This window comes from Catharus ustulatus, chromosome 20 (genome assembly GCF_009819885.2).
Source record: "Catharus ustulatus isolate bCatUst1 chromosome 20, bCatUst1.pri.v2, whole genome shotgun sequence".
NCBI lineage: Eukaryota > Metazoa > Chordata > Aves > Passeriformes > Turdidae > Catharus > Catharus ustulatus.
Genome location: NC_046240.1, coordinates 8818233 through 8841304, shown reverse-complemented (window position 1 = coordinate 8841304; position 23072 = coordinate 8818233). Strand labels below are relative to the sequence as shown.

Here is a 23072-nt window from a genome sequence, read left to right as displayed (position 1 = left end):
ATAAGCTCATTTTAAATAAATATTTCCTGACCTGAAGCATAACTACAGCCCAGAATATGGAACTGTCAGTGGTCTGTCTGCACATCTCAGCTACTGCAGCTGATATATGAAATATATTCAAATCCTGTTGCTTCTTTCACCCATCCCATGTGTTGTCTGAATTCTACACACCAAACATGAGGTGGATTTATCTTTTCATCACTCAGGGCCATAACTGTGATACTCTGGATAAATGAGAACACAGTGCCAGAAGTTTGGCTGGAGTCTAAAATACTGAGTGGACTTCAGACACCCATGACATATCAGGCCATTTTAATCACCATCCCATGGGACCAGGGATGAGTTTTTCCCAGGAAGGGATGACCTGTTACAACCAGTTTAGCTACATGGAAGAGAAGCACAGAAGACACAAAGGCTGTGCCCCAGAACACAGAGTCCAAGTAACTCCACAGGAATGAACACAATCAGCAAGTAGATGGATAAAGGTGCCTTGTGACACCTCCATCAAGTGGTCCTCACCACTATAATCTCTATCAAGAACTATAAATCTGAAGTAGAACCTTTAAACTAAAGAAATTAAAGTTTGGAATTAAAATTTTTTAATTTATTTCCAAAGCAAATTAAGATGAAATTAATTTCAGTTCTAAATATGGGATTTAATGCTGTTCAGTTTCTCTATTCATTATTTTATTTCTCCTGCACCCATAGTTCAAATCCTAAATCATTAATAAAGTGTTTGAAAAAGTGTAATTATGCACCTAATTGCAGAGCATGATTGCACTGGTTGGACTCTGGATATCACATGTCCACCCACATCTGAAAATTACAGCTGAGCTCCACACAATGAGAGAAACGAGTACTAGGATTAGAATAAACCTGGTTTGTTAAGATCCAATGTCCATTTTGGACAAAAGGAAATGCAAAGGCACTTCAGTACCCTGAATGACTTTTTGTTTGACAGTCAAGGCAAATCCACACTTGGAGACCAAAGGTAACTCCAGGTAAAACTGGGTTTAGTGCAGGAACAACCCCCACACTCCTGAGTCATTCTCAGAACAAGAGGCTTCTAATGTTACCCCCATATATTTATTTTTCTCAGCTATCAAATGGATGAGCTTTATTTGATGAACTGTTCTTACACCAAGTCATGGCCTAACAGCTACAACAAGGGAGTGAGATAACCCCTGCTCCACTTATCCCAGCTTTTGTGTGCTTCACTTTGCCAGCCTTAACTGAGGTAATACTTACCCCCACCTCACAGAGCATTACTGAGTTTATTGGGAGTTTATGTTTGTAAAGCACTTTGAGATTCTTGGATGAAAGGTGCTATTGAAATGCAAAATATTATGGTTATTAGACATTATTATACCATGCACTGTCTTTTATTACAAAAATTCAACTGTGGGTGACTCACAGATTGGCTGACAGCATTTCAAACTGCATTGCTGCTTACCCATTAATTTCTTTTATTTTGATGTGAGATCAAATAGGTATCCCAGAGCTATTATTCACTACTGGCATAAAAACACCTGACAGATGTGACTACTTGGAAAATGTCATGAGAGAAGTTAAGCCTCACTGAACAAGGACTTTCTTTCTCAGGTGCAACTCGGGCTAACAAAATCACCCATAATTCCATTATTAGATTTTTTTTTTCCTCAGAGTTGGAAGAACCAAACACAAAATGGGGTTTACCAGCTTAACACAAATCATAACATTTCATCCTGCAACATGCCCTTAACTTCTGAGTAAACAAAGGACTAAACTTCTAAAATGTTTAGTCTAAAATCTGCATGAGTAGAGTCCCTTAACTCCAGCAGAGTCAGGCAGTTATTAATCAGAGTAATCATGAGTACCCACAACACATTTTATTATTATTTGGGTACAAAGTTTGCAAAAGCTGCAGCCACAGAAGCCAAACCCAGCCACAGTTTCCAAGAGAGATTTTTTCCTGTCACATGTCTCACATCAAGGCTTTAACTCTGGAGAAATGAAAACCTTGCAGGTAAGATCTACCCACACCACAGGCAGTGAAATTACTGACACACACATGGAGCATTGCCTCAAAATGGAATTTCCCAGGAGATGATAGATTAGGGACTCAATCTTCTGCAAACAAAGGCACTGAATACATCCACTGTATTTGATGCTTGGTTAACACACAAGCAATCTGCATTTCCTGTGGAATTCAGCTCACCTTTATTTCTAAGTGTGGCATCTGGATACCTTCAACAGAAACCTCAATTTCTGTGCATCTCCAGCCAATGAGCCAAAGAATGCAACAAGTTGTCAGCTGACCTGCCTGTGCTTCCATCACCTTCCCTGCCCTGACATCAAAAGAGACATTTTCCCCAACTATTTCAACTAAGTGTCAGTCAAATCAAGTAGTCCCAGGTTGGGATTGCTTTCAGCCACTTAAAATACATTTCTAAAATTGAATAAAGGGTGAGTCTGGAGTCAGAACCTCTGAGGGAGGCTGAAGAGAGTTTGATTTGCACTCCTGTCCTACAACAGTGACTTCTTCTGGTGACTCCTTACAACAGACTGAGTGGGGACTAAATTTCAGATCTTCAAAACTTCTTTTTCTGTTCTGAACACAACTTCTCTCAGTTCAGAACAGAAAGAACAGGCCAGGACCCTCCCCTTCAGGCTGTGCTCCAAGAAACCCTTCTTGGATACATCCCACCTCCTCAGCTTTTGTGCTGCTACCTCTCACCTGAAATCCCTCCAGTAAAAAAAGCACAGAAACTCAGAGGGAAAGGAATCTAGCAGGTTAATTTCATGTATCTCTTAAAAAAACAATTTTAAAAAATCTAACTAGTCCCAAGAAGCCTAAAGAAAACTTTAAAAGCACCTGATTTCCCTCTTCCACGTCTTTAGATCCATCTCCAAAGAGAGGCTCATTCTCACAAACAAGTCTGTTCCTTGGGATGCAGAAAACACATGAAAAACCTGTCCTACAATTTGAAAATTGTCTTTTTTTTAATACCATTTCCCTTTAAGGATGGATAAGATGGAAGCTAGAGTTTCAAGAAAAAAGTAATTGGCAAAAGAGTAATTTATTTTCCAAACTTATGTTTGATAAGATGAATTAATTCCATTTTCAGTACAAGAACTCATTTGGAAAAAGGGCAATGATCTTTTAAAACCTGCTGGGAGTTTTTGGTTTGGGTTGCTGTTTGTTTTCTTTTTTTAATTCAACTCTGGCTCCTATGGGTTCTTTTCTATAACCTGGATAATTCTTAGTTAACAGACACATACTAAAGCTACCTGGCTCCAGGATATATGCAGAATTTATACATGGATGTTACAATCTAAGTAGTAAGAAAATGAAGGGGTTTCAATGAGATATTTTTAACAGAACCAACTTATTTTTGACACTGTTGAACTAAGATATTAGTTTTATTTAATCCTAAGCAAGAACATGTTTAGGAATAAATAAAAATACTCAGTATACAGATAAATGCTGTATCAACCTCTTTCCTTTTGCCTTAGCATTCCATATAAAACCAGTGCATGGAAACAACTAAATCTGAATTATGCAAGTAAAATAATACTAAATTAATATTACTAAATAATAATACCTCAACCAGTGCCCAGCCACATAGAGAGGAATTGCTGTTATCTGTTTATTGGAGTTTTTAGGAAAGGGTGATAATGTGAATTCTGCTACAGGGCTCAGCTACCCCAGCAGCCACCTCCAGAAGGTTCTAGGAGCTGATGGACACAGGCACATCCACAGAGTAGAACACACAAATGAGGAGCCAATTACTCCCTCTTACAGCTCTGACTCACACCTGAAGGTGCCTGGCTGCACAAAAATCAGGTGTCTCACCAGCAAACAGAAGCTCTTCATCGAGGCGCTCTCCTCCCAGCTGTAGCTTGGGTTTCATTCCTTCAGGAACATTTCTGCATTCATTTACACAAGTATATGGAATTGTTTCAGTGTCAAGTTTCTCCAGTAAAAGGCAGGTTTTGGAGTGTGCCCCTAATACAGTTGACTCATCCAATCAAACCCAGGGGCACAGGTTTTTTCTGGGTAATAATTTGTTTATGGGCATCAGGACTATGAGAATTTGGCCTTCAGGCTTCACTGGTATTTCATTTAGGTGCAGAAGTTAGATTTAACATAAATTCTCACTGCTCACTCTGACTTTGCATTTTCCAAAGGGCATAGGAAGTTATTTTATTAAGAGAAAATACAAATTTATAACATGATATTTAAACAAAAAGCCCCACAAACTCTACTTTTCAAACTTTTATGTCACACCACTGACAGGATAATTTATTTAATGTACATCTCACCCACAGAAATATCTACAGTGGTTTTCAGTACAAAATGTTAAATAATTTAGCTTTCCTTCTTTAAAAACATAAATATTATAAACATTATGTTGTTCCCCACTAAGCCAACTCATTGCTTGTAGAGTAAATAAGGGATAAAATCTACAGCAAAGTGTTCAGTTATTTAGAAACACAACAAACTCTGCAAGCAGCACATCTACCTTGAATAATTAACTGCTTCCACTCCAATTGATGTTTCCTTTAAAATACTGCAAGAGGCTCAGATCCCCCTGTTTAATCTAACAGTAATGATTTTAATTTGAAAATACACCTTTACAACAGTCAGAAGGGGAGGTACCTCCATAAATAATTTTGAACTGACAACTGGATTCAGTAAAATTGACCTTTAACTCCTGCCAGAGCAGGTTAATGCATTTTGTACTCAAGTAACAATCAACTGTCAGATTTTTTATTTGAACCACACATATTCATGTATCCATTAATATATATATATATACAACTTCAGAGGTGCCTCCATTTTCTTAACCTTCAATTTTTTTATGGAGGTGTCCTGACTATTTGAACAGCATCAGACAATCTACAGCAGCACTTTCTGTACCACAGAACTTAAATTCAAATATTAGTGACTTTTAAATTACGTGCTGGGATTCTCTTGGCAAATATGCACATAAATTTTAACCATAAGAAAAATAGCACTTTTTATCTTTTTCCTATTTCTGAGACTGGACCACACAGTTGAAAACAAGGTAGCAAAAACCTGGCAACAATAAAACTGCATTTAACTCCTTGCACTGTTAAATCACACTTCAATATTCCCAAAAGGGTCAATCACACACATTTTTTCCCTTCAGAAAATTAAGATTCCTTAATGGTTTTCATCCCAAAGTGCTTTACAAATCACCTTAAGACAATCTGTGTTAAAACACAACAAGATCACAGGTATCTTTGAAAAGATAATACTGCCTTCTTTGCCTTGGCCAGACCCTCAGTGTCTGTAAAATGTCACTTGGCAACCAAAGCCAACAGACCTAAAAGAATTTACACCTGCAAATGCAGCCCTTTCACATCACTTCATTGGCTTTACTGACATTGCATAAAATGTAGGTCCAGGATGCCTTTTAATAGCTAGCAAGTAAACACAGAGTCATTTTCTTAGCAATATTATAAATTCACCCACTGGCATTCAGAAAATGATGCCCATAATTTAAAATATATATTTACACCAAGTTAGCAGTATAAAGTATACATTGTGATTACTGGGCAAAATGTTTCCAGGAGATTTATGCCCATAAAGAAATTCTCCTTAACTATTTCCATGCAAGTTTACGCTCCTTGCTCTTAAGACTCTTCTTCTTTTTTTTTTTCCTAACCCAATTTCCCCAAAATACCCATGGTCAGTACATTACAGCACATAAACAATCACTTCACACTGATTTATCAGAAGAGTTCAAACTACTTTCACACAATTCTCTAAGTAAGTAGCTCCTATGACACCAAAATGTTTTTCCAAGAAGCCAGGTGGGGAGCCCCAGTTTCCAAATTAGCCTTGTAAGTCAAAATTTTCAGAAATTAAAACACAAAACAAAGTAAAGTTCATTTTATTTTATCATAGTAGCTTTTAGAGGAGCATATCAAAAGCTTGCTCACTAGGAAAGACATTTATCAACAGAATAATAAAAGCTTAAAAAAGGATGTCTTTATTTTTATTTAACATATGACTGAAAATTATGTTACAATATTTCACATTCCTTTTAGGCTGTTTTTAAAAGCACTGCTGGTAATGCCAATAAGCTTTTATATTTTAAAAGTTCTTGAACCTTTTTTTATAGACACCTTTTCTTAAGAATAGTATTTTATAGATACATAATAAGCCTTAAAAAAATACCTGAGAGGTCTTGCCTGGGGATTGCCTGCTTCTACATATGGATGTAAATAATCCTTTATGTAGAGATCAGCAGCACTATTAGAATGGGTGCAAATGAGAATCCTGCTGGAATAAATGGATGCAAATAAAAAAGCAATGAAGAAACAGAAAACAATTCAAAGCAGTAGAATACAAAAAAAAGGAAACAGTGGCCATCTTCCTCTACATTCCTCATCATGGAACTACTCACTGACCTCCTGCACTTCCCATGATTCAGCCCTCAGCTCAAACCCTTCAGTTATCAGTTAGCAAACAGGGTTCCAATAATCATTTTGGAATTATTAATCTAGACCTGATTTTAAAGACCAGCTTTTGTTATCTACCATTCTGCAAAACTTCCCATGCCAAGCAAATCACAGCCACTCCACTTAACTCCCATTGGAATTAGTTTTGTTCTAAATGGCAAATACAAGATTATAAAATTACTTCACCATCCCAAACGATGGATGGCTTGGCTTTGTTGGTTTCTAAGCTGGGTGGAAATTCTGTATTTCTACCTTTGACTTGAATTTTAGCCAAAAAATCCTCTCTGCTAGGGGGGTCTGCTCTGTGCTCAGTGCCCCCTCTCACCTGGTGTCCTGCTGCTGGAGGATGTGCTTGACTGCCTGAGCCAGAGTGAAGGTTTTTCCTGTCCCATAGGGACCGATGATAAGAACAGGAGGCAGTTGTATGGAGAGTGGGGTGGTGATAGCCAGAACAGCCTCTTTCTGCTTCGCGTTCAGCCGAGGGTCCAACTGCTCATCCCATTGTCTGCCAAAAGGAGCCCACACAGGTTACAAACAGAAGCTCTCACAGGCCTCTGCCAGGCAGAAATTAAATGAAGGGTGATTTCAAAAGTGTTAAAGAAATTGAAGAGACTTTACAGAGCTGCTGTATGGGTTGTGTCACTGAGGAACACCAAACAATCAACAAATCTAGCAAAACAAACACATGCTTTAATCATAAAAATTTGCAATTTGCAATAAATCAGTCGTGTGGGGGGTTTCAACCTATTCTCAATTTACATCATCCCACCTAATAACCTATCCCATCATCCCACCTAATAGTTTACCTGCACACAATCCCTGATAAGAAAAGCAGGTAAAAATACAATGATTTTTCTACTATATTATGCAAATAATAGCTCCATTAGTTATGTTTTTTCCTTGCAGCATTTACACTGTCAACTTTAAATGTAAACAGTCACACAACCCCAGGGCTTGGTAGAAGTCATCTAAAATCAAATTCAAAAACTACTAAGCTTCTCTTTACCATTTTTTTAAGATCATCAGGGCACATCCCTTTAATTGGGAAGCAGTGTAAAAAAAGGATTTTTGTTGTAAAGCAGCCAGTGATGCCAGCATTGGGAGGAAGATGCTTTCAGAAAATCCCAATGAGCATAAGAAGTTAAAGATTTCTAGACAGAGTTTTTAATATTGCCACTGACAGATTCAAAAGTAAAAAACACCTGTCACTGCTGCACATATGGCCATACTTTAGTAATGTGATCTGCTTTGGTACAAGCACCACACTTCTTACAGACTGGGAAAGTTCTGTTCAGAAGCAGTTTGCAACAGGGAGTAAGATCAAGAGGGAATTCAATTTTAAGATGCCTATGAACAACAAGCTGGCAAGAAACTAAGAAATTCAGGAAAGGGACTGGGATATAAAAACACAAATAGAAGAAAAACAGGAAAGACAGTTTAAAGTTTGTTTGATTCTTAAGGAAGAACAAATCAAGCCATCAGATGGAACTAACTAAACTATAATCGTTATGTATTTTATTTATGTATACAAAAAAATACAAAACATTATACCAACATATCAAATGCAACTCGTTATGTACATAGAAGATAAAAGTTCTATCCTACTTGACTTGCCTCCTTTTTATTGAAATCACTGCTTACTTCCAAACTATTCTTAAACACTATTTCTTTGTAAGATTCACTCAGAACCTACAGTAATTTCACGATTATAAGCCCACTGGACCTCCGGAGGGAAACTGCACCTTGTACAGGAGCACTGCTCCAACTGAGCCACATCTGTCACTGCAGGAGGATGCAGCCACCATGGAATGGGACTGCTGCCAACACCCTGCCTGACGGGTGTCAGGCTGTACTCTGACTGTGTCAGGGTTTGGGGTTTGTTTCTTTGTAGTGCTGTATTTCTATTTTAATTTCCCTAGTAAAGAACTGTTATTCCTAATTCCCATATTTTTGCCTGAAAACCCCTTGATTTCAAAATTATAATAATTTGGAGGGAGGGGGTTTACAGTCTCCATTTCAAAGAGAAGTTCCTGCCTTTCTCAGCAGACACCTGTACTCCAAACTAAAACAGCAACTTTTCCTTCTTTGTCCATATATAAGCCGCATTCCGGGTTCGGATCAAAATTTTAGTCAAAATGGTGTGGCTTATAATCCTGAAATTACTGTAATTAAGTCAGTGAACACATTGTCACTGACCTCCATTAGCCTTGTAGTGTAACTCTAAACAGAACTTATTCCCTTCTTCGTCTCAGTACTGTGCTCTGATGCACACAGCAATCATCCCACCCTTGTACTCGATCTGTTCTTATACTTCCAGAGACAAACTACAATTTTTCCAGCGTTTTTTGTCTTACAATATCTCACTGTCTCAGCTTTCTGACAGACTGTTTTCCTTTAATGTCTAGGCCATCTCCTGATTTGTTCTGTAGCACAATCACACTCCTAATTCTCACCTTCAAGACCCCACAGGACTCCTCCCAGGCTGTACCGACTGTCAGTTCCACATCACTCTCATTTCCCTGCTCTCCAAGCACAGAACCATCATGCCTCTTTTATCAAGAGCAAGAACACTGCCCATATTCCCTGAGCCACACAGCCTCACATTTCTCCTAAGATTCCTCTTTCAGACATACTATTTTCACTGCATCAGCCTTAAGTTTCTTTAGAAGTATTTATATAACACAGGGGTTTATCATTTCGCAAAGGACACTCTGAGATGTGTATAGAAAGAATCTCTGGGCTATTTGCAAGGGCAGGGTTGATCCTTTAAGAGTCATTGCCACATCTTCCATAACCACATCCTCTGGGATAGCCCAAATCTGGGCTCACTGCAGCTTGACAAGCACTAATGGATGAGCCCTTGCAAACAGGACTCTGCACACTTGGGATCCTGCACAGCACTCCTGGAAGTGGCACTGACATTCCTATAAAGCACGGTGTTTTCAGAGGATTTTCTGCAGCCACAGCAGAGCTGGGATGCCTCCAAACCCCCAGCTCACTCAGTGGGTTCTGGCCCTGGGAGGATGATTCCTCTTGTTTTATTTAGCACAGTTTCACTCCCTCCTCTGAACCCCTCACCACTAATGAGCAGCTCTGCTTGTTTCCTGTTCGAAGACAGATTTCAGCCATCTGCTCTGAGAAATTCTGTGCTGCATTCCCACCCAAACTTTGATTTCAAATGTCTGTGTACCTGTTGGGACTCCAGGGTATGGTGGGAGTCATGCTGACATCTGGAAACAAAATGCTGTTGTCCTTAATCCTGTCCAAGGCATAATGCATTTCACAGAGGGGTAAGCGGTTCAACTGGAACTGAAGTTCAACCTGCACAACAAACCAATGAATCAATGGAGAGGTGAACAAAAAGGATTCATTTAGAAAATGCTCATTAGACTTTGCTGTGCATTATACATTTTTCTCTTCCTGCACACCACTGGCTCTCAGAAGAAAACAGTAAACAGCATTAAATCCAAAGATTTGTGATAAAATTAACTTGCTTTTTTTGTTGTTGTTTTGAGTCAAAGATAAATACAGCATTTTCTCTAATTTAATTTTGTTGTTTGACTTTTAAAATTAGATTCCACTGTACTTTCAGAAAAAAAATGAAGGGAAAGCATTCTTGGATTTATTTTTTTTAATACAAAAAACACTCCTGGAAAATATTACTATTCTAAAACACTCTTTTTACAAATGTAAGCTTCCATCTTTCATTGTAAGAACAACCTCAGAAAAACATCAGGCCAGAAATTTTACCAGATCAACAGATGATATAAATCAGCAAAGATAAACCCCAAACATTATTTCTAGTCAAACACTCTGGAATAGCATAACTTGTCATTTTTCTTCAATTATTAGGACTCTCAAGAAGTTAATTTCTAACAATTAGCTGCTTACCAATGCATGCTTATTTTTGTTCTCTCAATTATAGGTGTTTCAATGCTAGTAAATAAAAGATATTGCCAACATAAATTCTGGTACAAAGCCAGAAACATCATGCAGAGCACTTAACATTCCTGATTCAATTCAGAATGGAACAATGGATAGTGGAAGTAGTTGACACAAACACACACACTGAAAGGGTAAAAAGAAAAGTACATTCTAAATTTGAACAAGGGATAAAAGCAGCTCCTGGGGAAATTATTCATAAAAACAGTTCACTCAGATTATCATTTACATGTACTTAAATCTGCAGTAATTAATCTCTCCAGAAATATATGAATCTGATCAGAGTATTATGCCAAAGAACTCCACGTTCACAACAGAACAGAAGCCTTTAGACAAAATCTGACACAGATCTGCACTAATAAAAACCAGCATAAAAACACCAAAGATCATGAAGAACTTCCAGAGACTAATACACATTTTTAGGTTTATTTCCAAAGCACTGCTGTCACTATGTACTTATACAATTACTGTGCTACAAATCTAATAAGCATTTTTGATTAAATAGGAGTAAATAAGTTTCTTTCTGAGATTTACAATGAGTGTGAACATGTTACCAACAGCAGCCACATTACTGCAACCTGTCTGGAAAAGCACCTCTCATTTACCTGGAAATACCAATTACTGAACAATTTCTACAGCCATCAGTACCAAGAGATTTCCCAACCACCTGACAGAAGCTTGGTCTGTCCTACTAATTAGGAAAAGAACAGAACCAGAGCAAAGATGAGTTGAATCTGGTCCATTAGCACCATCCCAACTGAAGGTGCAGCCCCCCATGTCACCCCAGAGAAAAGCCCTGGAGGTGGCAGTGATTCCAAACGTACCCCCATGCCCATAGCAACAACCCAGTCTCACTTCTAATAATTTTCTCCTCTAGCACTCACTGATTTGATGTCAGCCCATTCTTAATCACACTTTATTCTCATGGTAATGAGTGCTACCAACCAGAAAGTTCAACAAACACAAAGCAATGCTAGAATATATTTTTACAATTACCTTTTTTGACAACTTATATAAAAATCTTAACAAGTCCTTGACAGGTAAAAAGGAAGGGCAGAAGGAAGGAAAAGTGATCACTTCTCTTTCAAAGCCATATAAACTTCTCTCAGGAACCTTCTTCTATGGAGAATTCCCCATACAGAGGAATAATTTATCCTTCTAGATTTAACTACTTCTTGTACCTGACATTCCTTTATCTCCCCACAAAGTCCCTTCCCACAACAGGGATCACTCTGGTGCACCAGTAATGTTTACTACTTGCAGATCATCTCCTTCAAAAGGCTTTGTAAATGAGCATTTTCTTTTTCCTGCTCTTATTGCAGCATTACAGTGTTCGTATCATTAGGTAGCATGTAAAATCAACACGAGCTTTGCTGTAAATAAACAGTGTTTGCTTGTATCCCTGCAGAGTGTAGCCATTAACTTTCCATCTCTGGCAGATATAGAGACATTAAATATTCATCCTGACTATCACATTTTACAGCAAGACGTAGAACCATAAGTCTGAAGACAAGGGCAGCAACAAATCTGACAGCGTAAAGCATGGAGCTCATGGAGGTGTTTGGAACTGCTAAGAAAACTTTTGTTAAATAGGACACATGAAAATTCAAGAATTCTTTTTCCACCCTGTGCAATTTGTGCCACCCAGCCCCTCAGCCCTGTTCTGCACAGCAGGGTTGGCACTTTCCAGGAGTGACAGGAGTGACATCCTGCCCGATGGGGCACCTCAAGCTCCTCCCCAAGCTCTGTCCTACCCACCCCTCCTCAGCACTGATTTGTCCCCCAAACATATCCTGCAGATGTTTGGGAAAGACTGCCATTCAAATGGAAATGGTCCCAAACTCATGGTCTGATCCATGCAGGGGAACTATCTTTGCCCAGACAGACCCAAGGCTGACAAAAGACCACGCAGACTAACGAGGGTAATTTAAATGCAGAAAAATCGTGATGCTCATCTGGGTGACAAACAGCCCCTTCTGGGAGTGCAAGCAAGGTGCCTGGCATTAAATACCTCCTATTATCTACCTGCATTCACCACTTTCTTAACAGCTTGTGATTTGTTTTGCTTTTAATGCTGCTTGGATGGAATCAAATAGTTCTATTTGCTGTTGCAGAGCACTGAATGAGGCCATCTGGGAAGGAGAGGCATGTAACTTGCTTTAATATACATTCCACAATCAGAAAACAGTGGGAAAGGAAGTTAATCCATTGTCAGGTTCACAAGAGCAGGACACAGAACAGAGGAACAACTCCAAAAATAAAGCCATGGTGCTTTTAAGTTCACTCCACCCCACTTTTATGAATGGTTTACTTGATAAAAGCAGAATTGTGAATTTATTATAGTTAAGCCAGAACAGCAGGTAAACAAGGCACCACCAAGCTTCTGAGGCTAGTTATTAGAGAAAAAGGCAAGAAAGTACCCAACTTATCCAAAATCCACAGAAATCAAAGCATTTTATCAGTGTTTGAGAATCACATAGGGAATATCTACTCTACTGAAGAGAGTAGCAAAACCTGCAGTACCTTTAACAAAAACTCTGTACATCCAAAATACAGCCTCAGTTCTAAACTGAAGATCACTTCCCAAAATTTCAGTCAATGTTTGATCCTTAAAAAATTCCTCATAATTAAAACTCATTCAAATATAAGTAATGCTTGAAGAATCTGACCACCACTTCAGTGATACATGTATAAAGTACTAAATGATTTTACAAACAACTTTAGGACCCAATTTCTAATGCAAAATAGATCTGTTGCCTGAGGCCAAGATTTATAAGACACTCAAGGAAAAATTAGCCAGTTCCTGAAGGCCCAGCTCATTTTGCATTCCAGTCAAGTTTCAAATACAATCAATTAGTAAGTTTAATTATTGTTTTAAGAAAACAAACACAAAACCAAGAGCTCAGAACAACATAAGTCTTCCCAGACCAATTATCCTTGTTAAATTAAGACATTAGGATTCTTGCATATGTTTCCCCAAAATGAAATAAATGGGATGAGATAAACCTTGGGTGAAAATGCATTCATTCCAGGCAATCACAGTGACCTTAATCTGAGGTTCTGTTTGGTAAACAGATCAATTATAGAGGCAAAATAAACACGAGGCAGAGTTCTGACTCCACCCAGACCTACCTGCATCTCACAATCTGCCCGAAGATTCAGCTCCTCGCAGCATTCCCTGGATACCCTCAAGAAGATATAATCCTTTGTCTTCTCCTCAATAGCTGCTTCATAAACCTTCTCTTTGGTTCCTTGGGTCTGTGCTGACTTTTCTTTAGTGACAGGCAATAAATAAACAGCATTGACTTTGGTCATCACCAGCCGTCCAGCCAAAGTGTCTTCAGAGAGCGTCTCAGTGAGCTTAAAGCGACCAAAAAGTTGTCCATTTTGGGCATATTTTGCACCTCCAGAAACACCAGTGAGCATGAAGCTTGCTACAATCTGCAATTGCACTTTTATGTTGAACCTAAGCGAGAAAGCAGCGAGTCAGTGCACAAAAATGCTCTCGGATTCTGAAATTTCAGGCGTTCAGAGGGAAGATTCACTTCATTAATTAATTTTTAAGTATGAACAAGTACATTCAAACTGGCCCTTCTAAATTATGCAGCTGTCAAATATCTACACTTTTTCCTTTTGACTGTAGCCTATAAAGTACATATTTAAAAGAATCAACATCTATGAAGTTTAAAAAAAGAACCCTCACAAGAGAGAAACAAATACCAGATAGCAATAAAAGCCTGGAGTGAATGAATTACATGTGCCAAAGCAGTAAAAATTTCTATTTAAACAGTCTGTAATCTGTAGGTATGCAAGGGGGCACAAGCAGGCAAAGAACAGAGCAAGATTCCTGTTTATCCCATCTGTCTCTTCCAGGCTGCACACCAAAGAAGGCAATCTCCATCTTAAAAAGTAAATGGTTTTGTACCTATAATTCAGAAGGATTGATTAAAATGCATTGAAACAAATCAGACTGAAGGCATTACAATGATATCATTTTATTTGAAATGAGGGAATGGCATCACAGGCTCAGCCCTATAAACCATCTATCCACAGAACTCCTATTAGCAGCAGCTTCCTCCTGTAATCAGATGTAACAAATTCATCCTCTGCAGTTATAATTTTCCAGAAGTCACATGCACAACACATGAAAGTCACTTATTAGCACACTTCATTGATCTCTCACCAATAAAAAGTAATCTCTTCCTAGTGTGTTGGGGTTTTTTAAACAGATTGCTTCAATCTAGTTTTTAAAACAACAAAGGGGGGAAAAAGTCTGACAACAGAGTAACAAAATTCAGTTCTTTTCTCATAAGCAACCTTTTCCTAAATTTGCAACAAATTACAGAAAAAAGGTAAAACCCATTCACAAATGAAATAAAACCTCTTGGAAAAATACATTCTTATAATACTTTTCATACTCATACCTGTTTTATTTGATCTGTTCTTCTTATAATTCTTATTTTAACCTAATAAACTGGTAATTACTCATTTAAGCCCTGCAGTATCAATAACCATAACCCTCTAACAATAAAATCCAACATTTTAGCTTGGTAATTAAACATCTACCAAACCAATCAAATATATTTTTTCAGACCTGGCAAATCACGACTCTTGCACAAAAACTGCAAGTTTGCCCCCATGTGGTAACAGTTGCTTCTTTACAGAACATGGGCACTGTCTGATCTGAATTTCCCAGTCCTGCACTCTCCAAAAGCAAGGGAAGTTTTCTCACCTAGCAGGGATCTGTTTGGTTATCACTGACCACAAAGGGTACTGCACAAGCTACAGTGAAAGCATTCAGCCAATCCTTCCCATTTCCACACAGACCAGTAAAAACTTCATAAAAAAAACACAAGCTTTCTTCTATTGAAGTGCTGCACTATTCCAAAGGAGCTGTCAGCAAGTCAGCAAAACCAGCTCACATCTCCTTGTTAAAACACTGTATAAAACTTTTAAGTGAGTAACAAGGGTTGGGAATTCTTAGTAAGATACAATATTTTGCTATTTTGCTATTTATGTTGTTGAAACTTCCCTAAAGTTGATCCCTATGCTGCTGAACATGTATCAGCTGAAATTCAGATTTATAAAAATGTGCTGCAAAACAGTTTTATTGCATTTCTGAGACAAGGCACAGGTTAGTGTTTTCATAAATGACTGAACTGCAACTGCTGTGCTAAAGGGAATCTCAAGTTTAGATTATAAAGCAATTTCCATTGAGCAAGCTGACACCTTCTGGCAAACCACAAAACTACAAAATCTCTCAGGATTTGATTTTTTAAAAATCAGAAGTTGCTTCTTTCATCCATTTCTCACCCTTGCTTTGCAGGATTACACAAAACAGGGTTTTCAGTTGGACTTACAAAAAAAACCAAAAACTTTTATTTCCTCCTAAGTACTGCAAATGCCAGCCTACCTGCAGTGTTCATGAAGCAGCTACAAGAAAACCTGTTGTTCATATTTAAAACCACAGAATAATTATGAAGAATGACTTCATAAATCATTAATCATCCAGTAGCAATGCAAACAACAAATTCCCCAAAGGCAAACAAACCCATCCTGGCCAAAGCCCCAGGTGCCACTTTGCAAAAGCACATTCAGCACATTTGCTGTGACACCTGCAGGTTCAGGGTGTGCAGTGGGACACCTGCCTGGGGAGTGATCAATGGAACACACAGTAATGACAAAAGCAAATTTATTTTCCATCAGAGCCAGTACTTGATGTGCTCACAGCCTTGAGGATAAATCTGCTCTGTAATTCTGGGAGCACGGAAGGATCTGTCTGTCACCTCACACCCTTTAATGTTCATACAAGAAAATGTTCCAGTCACTCTAACAAGTATATATTGCTTTTCTCTTCAATATGCAAGAGAGAAAGGAAGATTTTTAAAACTATGAACAGATATTTATACTCTCCAAAACCAAAGTACTATCAAGATTGAAACACCGATTTGCTTTTCCTCAAAAACAGTGTGTTTGCACTTGGAAATTCAACAGCAGTGACTCCCTTATTATTCTGTGATAGTCATGTGGAGTAACTTGTATAAATGTCTCTTGGAATATTAAAATAAACATGATATAAAAGTAAAGTTCTCTGAGACAGTCCAGAACTCCCTTATAGCTGAATTCAGGATATGTTCCAGGCACTACAACCTTCACCCAATACTGTCCAGTTCCACTCAGGTGATTCCACATAAAGTCTGAACCAGTGCCTTCCTAGAAAGTGAGAAACCATCAACATCCTTAAAACCCAAGGATCCACTTCAATCTGAACTGCAGACACTTGAGTTTTTCAGTGTTGTCAGAAGACCTCACTACCAATCCTACTACTTTTACAATGTACATTCACAAACCCTTGAAAGTGCAACAGCTCATCAACACTGCCACCGTGGCACCACTTCAGAGGTGTTACAACCCACTTGCATCTGGATTTCTCAGCCCATTTCCAGGCTTGCAACCCTGACACTTCACTAGAGAATACCAAGTGTGTGATCTCAGCCACAGAGGAGTGGAAATGTCTGCTGGTTTGAGCCTTGTTACAATAAAGTGGGTCAGCTACAAGATCAAAAGGATGTTTGTCATCAACACTATCAAAACAGAAGATTTCAAGTATTAACACTTACTTTAAACTTATCAAGCAATAAATTACTGCTGCACCAAACAGTCCAAAGGAGAAGCATTACATACAGGATACACTTATTTTTCTTCCATTTCTCCAGGTTTGCTCTCTTTGGTTTCCTATGAGCATGAGAGTGCAACTCCCAAGGTGAAAATTCTATCAGTAAAAATACTGCTCATGTTTTAATGGTATTTCATAATATTTACTTTAAATCCACTTTTGTTTCAAAAGCCTTAGAAGAGTCAACCTGTTTATAAATATGTATGATGGAGAAGATTTCTGTAAGCTGGAAACAGTGTTTAAGCATGACTGCTCCATGTGTTACACTCCAGCTCAAGAGCAGAGTGCAGCAGTGATAAAAGATAAGAAACAGGTTAAATACTGCCCTTCAGCTGAGATTTAAAAAGAAATTGAACCATTTTTCTGCTTTAAAAGCAATGGAAATACAACTACGCAGTATTTTCCAAGTTCTAGAGGGTTGGTTCAACTGAACCTTTGCAGCTCCAGGAATGGCTCTTCATCCTAAAGACTTCCTGATTTGGAACTTCCAAGTAATTGATAAAACTAAATTTGCTACCAAATTAGGCTAAAATGATGTTATCTCTTTTAGACTTTCCATTCTGAGTAGTGACAAAATACTAAAACTCTTTCTGACCACAGGAATCCAGGAAAAATTTCTGACCACGAATATTAAACTAATATGTAACTGTGAATTTCACATCTTTTTCCCAAATCCCTATTTTTCAATCATCAATTTGCACATAACACCTAAAGACACAACAAACCAAACAATGTATATTATATGCCTTTTATTAGGAACTTTTATTGAGAAACTGGGTGTCAACCTATTTAGGAAATAAAGTCAGCTGCCACATCATCACAAGATCAGTCTGATCCACCCACAATTCAACTCTTTTTACAAAGATTTTATATATTCCTTTGCTATAACCTACTTTCACACAGGAACAAAAATATAACTATTATTAATATAAATTTGTATGGACAGACAAAAAACTAGAAACAAAAACAATTAACAAAACCATGTCCAACAGCTGCTTAGTGCCTGCAACTGTAAGCACAGACTGACACACACTGTTTGTTTTCAATGAATTAGCAGGAATTTATATTTAAGTGCTGGTGACCTTTACCAAACATTTCTATTCCCAGACTTGTTCAGGTTCAGTTCAAAGACACAGGAAGCCTCAGGATCTTAAAGAAGCAAAAAGCTGTCACCCTCATTTGAATAGGAATATTTTTATAAAGGAATCACTTACTTGCTAACTTCCTTATACTGTGCTATTTCCTCAATGTAAAGGAGGTCGTGGAGCCTTGACTGGTAGTTGGTCTTGGTCAATGATTTGTCCAGGACAGATTGTGTGAATAGCTGGTCAGCAGACAGAGGGATTTGGTATCTGGTGAGAAGGCTCTTCTCCAATTCAGTAGTTTCATTAGGCTCAAACTCAACAATAGTCTTAGACGTGGAATCCCAACGCTTGGCTGTGGTCAGGAGCTGTTGCCGTGCATGCATCAGGTATTCAAGGTCTGCATGGACACACAGAACAGGGAAGGTGTGGTTTGTTTTTACAAACCTCAGTTGGATTGTTTTTATTCCAAAAATAAACTATCAAACAAAACCCACTAGTAAAACCAGTCCCCTCAGAGATATTGAAATACAGGCAGAGTCTCCTCTGCCCACAACACCTTTAGGAAGTTCACTGCTGGTATTTACTGTCCCTACTTTTCAGATGTGCACAGAGAGCAAGCAGGCTCTCCAAGAGTATCAGGAAATAAAACATTCTACAGATAACAATTAGAATTAAGACCAAAAAATTATTTTATTTAAATAATCATCAACAGCTTTGAAGGATTTGGCACTGCAATATGCTTTAAAATCCAACTGCAACATCCTCTCATTTCAAAAACATTGAACAGTGAGGAACCCTACAATGTATATTATAAAATTCAGAAGGTCATAAAAACAAGTTGATAAATCAGCTGGTAAGGAATCATCACATTTGCAACACTGTGAAAGCCTTTTTAAAAGTTCTACAGCTCCCTAATCTGTGTGTAGTGCAGACTGTTACATAAAGTAACTGAAGCTACTTTATTAAGCAAAACTTGGGAAATGTAACCTAACATATATAAAATTAGAAAATTCAAAGGAAATTAATTTTTAGTGTACCCTGATTTCAGGGACCATATAGCTTAGATTAGAAACAGAAGACCAGGCACTTATCTACAGCCACCTAGAATATATCCATTAATACCACAAAACCACTATGACAACAGTGAATCATTTAACAGAACTGCATTTAAATTGCAGAGCTGAAAATATTTGGCATTTATAGTCAAGCTATGCTATCTTAATGCATAATCTCTGAGCAAGATTTAACATAGGTATCCAGGATATCACACCAACGCTGAAAATGTGCAAAAAAGACATTTTCAAATTCAAATTAAATGCTTAACATCATCTTGACTGTCTTTAGTCTAAATAAGAAAAAAAACCAGGATTTTAGCAAAAGAAATCTCTGTTCAGCTTGACTATGACTACAGGAACATGGCTTATCCTACTCACTGATCTCATATGTTCACTGGGAAGACACATTTAAATCCATCACTCAAGCCTGAACTGTATCAGTAGTTACAGTTGTACGGCAAGAAAAAGTCCAAGTTTGTGTGGTTTGTGTGTCTGAAATAACACCACCAGAAATGAAGCTTTCTCTGCTACAAATCACACCTCAGATCCCAAAAGCTCAGTAATTATGCTGGGACTGACTCCTTGCTTGCTGAACAACAGCCTTTAATTCCCAGCACTGGAGAGGCTTTCCCTGGAAGCCTGACATAAACAGTTCCTGGCACACATTGCACACACAATGACACTTTCTTCAAGAGCAGTTAGTATATAATCAGTGCACAAAAAACTTCCTACAGCTCCCTTTTTCTGCTGTAAATAAAGATTTCAAAATGCAGAATGGAGACTCCTCTAGAAAATATTTTAATGTTGACCTTTCATTCCTGCCTAAACATCTCGACAGGGCCCTGAATTACATGCAAGCATAGAGACCTCGGGCATCTTCCTGTTAGAAAAGCATTTCCACAAGATCTCAATTCATATATACCAAAAAGTAAAAGAAATTATGGAAACTGGACACAAATTCAATGTAGTTATCCCTTTCCCTTGCCTATTACACACCTCTTAGATTACACAGCAAAAAAAGCCCAGGATTCTGTAGTTACAATTATCTGTAAAACTCTTATCCATTTGAAACAAGTATTAGTGATGACCTGCCTGAAGACAGACAGTTAATGTGTGGAGGAAACAGCAGCACCTAATGCTGGGGGCTGCTACCTGCACCTCATCCATCACCTCCATGTGCAATTCAGCTGGCTGTTCCTGGCATCCCTGTGGTTAGGATTTGGTTTGACAGGAACTGACTGTACAAGGAGCTCATGGCTTGGTTCCCTTGATGTTCCCCAGGTTTACAAGGCAAGGGCTGTTCTCCACAGGCCCAGTGGTTTAGGAAATCTGGGATTACCCCCCATGCCCATGGAGATGATGGAATAGCTCTCACTCCCTGGCAATGCCATGCCCTCTGCTCCCAGAGATGTCACACCATGCACAGTTCCCCTCCTGGCTACAAGCACTTGGACCATCTCCAGAGACCATGATCTTTGGTATTTGCTATTTACAGCTTTGTTCCATTAATGCTGCAAATGTTAATCTGTTATATGGAAATAAAGGCCAGGAATAGACACCTGCTGTTTTCTCAGCTTCATCTTTTATCCTTCTTTTTCCCTTTTTTTCTTCCTTCTGCTTAAATCCCAGTGCTACAATTCTATTTCTCTCTCAAATTTTCATTAAAAATTAAGATCCTGTGTCCCACCCAATGGCTTGCTGCCAAGTGATACAGTGACCTATATTTAGCTCTCTTACACCATAAATCAAAGTGCCTCCTTCTTACTTTACACCTCTTCAAACATCTTTGCATTTTATGACATTTTTCTCATACTGGAGTTATTTCAGGTTTGAACTGAGAGACATAGATCAGTTTAAGAAACAGATTAAACACTTACAGTAACTTGTAGCTCATTTTTTACACTTGAAAACACAAATATAGTTACACTTGCTTTACATTTTCAAAATTCATGTCAGCAGCAAATTATTGAATTACAAGCCTATACTCAGCCTCTTGCCTTTGACAATCTTGGGTAATGAAGGAGAAGAAAAAAATACAAACCAACTTCTCAGACAGTCTGTTTTAATTACTGACTTTATTGCTCTATGTATTCTTATACAGAAACACTTTGTTTCTCTAACGACCTTTTCTGACATATTTAATGTCTTCATCAATATAAGAACATTCATAAAAACATAAACATGTTTTTATAAAGGCAGAACTTCCAGTGCTGCACTCAGACACACACCAAACTAGAAATTCCCAGCATTTTAATCATACTTAGGAGCCATATCCTGACACAGACTGTCATATCCCAATTATCTGCCTGATTTACACCCTCTGAAGCTTTTGCCCACTATTTCTATTCATATCTATGAAGAACATAAAATACAGTACAAAACACTCTGTCAACTGAGCAGTTGACAGAGATGCTCCTCTGCCCAAAACTGAATAGGAAAGAGATGGCATGAAAGATCTCCACTATACAAAAAATAAAAGTTTTAGTACATTACCTTCAGTAGAAGCAGCATCAATCATCACTCGTTGCATGAGGACTGGTTCTAATCCAAAGTCAAACACCACAGTTTGGCGAAAAGTCCCAAAGATTTCTGTGTTAAAGGCTATACTGACTTTGTATATATAGTGATCTATTCCATTCTGGACCATCTTTCCTCCTATCCATTCCTGACAGTTTTCTGGAACTTCTTGTGATACCTGGGTAGTGCTGTCTCCAGCAGATATTGCAACGATACTGAAGTGTGGTCGATGGGCATCATAAAGCAATGCCACTCGATACAGCATTCTTGCAGGCTGGAAAAGAAAGGCAGAGGTTGAAATATTGAAATTCTTCCAGGAATATCTTTATTTACAATCAGATAAAGAGGGTTAATAAGAACTATCAGTTTCTCAGAGCAGGTACAGGTCCTGCCTGATTTCCAGAAATCTGGGCAGTTGATGCATAATCACCAGAGCAGCTGGGGAAAAAGAAAGAAAAGCAAAGGTGCTAGAAAGTTTCTCTGTTTTAAGAAAGATTCAACTGAAATCTTAGGTTATGGGTTGCATTCTAGCTATTACTCACTTTCAAAAAAAAAGTAGTCCTACCTTACATGTGAGAGCAAATGTCCATGTCTGGTGAGACTTTTTGGTGGTGACAGTTACTGAGAGCTCAGGATTATGTTCTACTCTCACTCCTTCTACACATTCACTTAGCTAGATTAAAAGAAAAGGAAGACAACATTAAACTTCTAGAGGCAGTATCAAAACACAAATTTCCAGGAAAAGGTAGCATTTTGTTTAATAGAAAGAGGAAAGAATGGTTTCCTAGATCATGCAGGACTGATGCAAATCCCATCAGGAGTTAATGTAAATATGTGCTAATGCAGAGAGACAAGCAAGCTAAATCTACCAAATCACACTGTGCAAGTGAAGAATAGAACCATTTAGAAACAATTAACCACAAGATTTGATTTTCAACAAGTAACTTAATTGTAAATGTTTAAAGTAGAACAGAATTTCATTTGGAAAAAAAGAAATGAGGCCCAGAAGACCACAGATCTCACTGACATCAATGAGACTATCGAGACAACAGGGAACAAGAATCACACTTTCACTCATCAATGCATTTTGCATGAAGTCCACTTTTCCCAGATTTCAATCAACAATAGATGGACCAAAAACTCCTTAGAGTCAGTGGTAAGTAGAGCTGGTCGAACACCACAAAAAATGTTCTTTCTAATTCCAAAGAGCTGCTAACTTTCAGCATATCCATATCCCACACTCCTTGGTACTAAAACACTTTTGAGTATTTGGGGGATTGGCTGCTCATACCAGTGCCTGCAGCTGCAGGCAAAGAAAAGGAG

The 23072-nt window shown here is 38.2% G+C and overlaps 1 protein-coding gene across 4 annotated transcripts in view; it reads right to left on the bottom strand.

Annotated features, from left to right (window-relative positions):
- The window catches only part of HELZ (helicase with zinc finger), an 85836-nt gene that overhangs the window by 33825 nt on the left and 28939 nt on the right, over positions 1 to 23072 (bottom strand). For 3 of the 4 annotated variants that reach the window (XM_033076768.2, XM_033076771.2, XM_033076772.2), the window contains 7 exons: positions 22315 to 22422; positions 21726 to 22023; positions 18307 to 18574; positions 13549 to 13882; positions 9665 to 9795; positions 6800 to 6979; positions 6191 to 6295 (listed from right to left, as the gene is read on the bottom strand). In XM_033076768.2, the coding sequence (XP_032932659.1) occupies positions 6191 to 6295; positions 6800 to 6979; positions 9665 to 9795; positions 13549 to 13882; positions 18307 to 18574; positions 21726 to 22023; positions 22315 to 22422 (1424 nt within the window). The remainder of the gene's footprint in view (positions 1 to 6190; positions 6296 to 6799; positions 6980 to 9664; positions 9796 to 13548; positions 13883 to 18306; positions 18575 to 21725; positions 22024 to 22314; positions 22423 to 23072) is intronic. The other variant, XM_033076770.2, reaches the window with a different exon arrangement.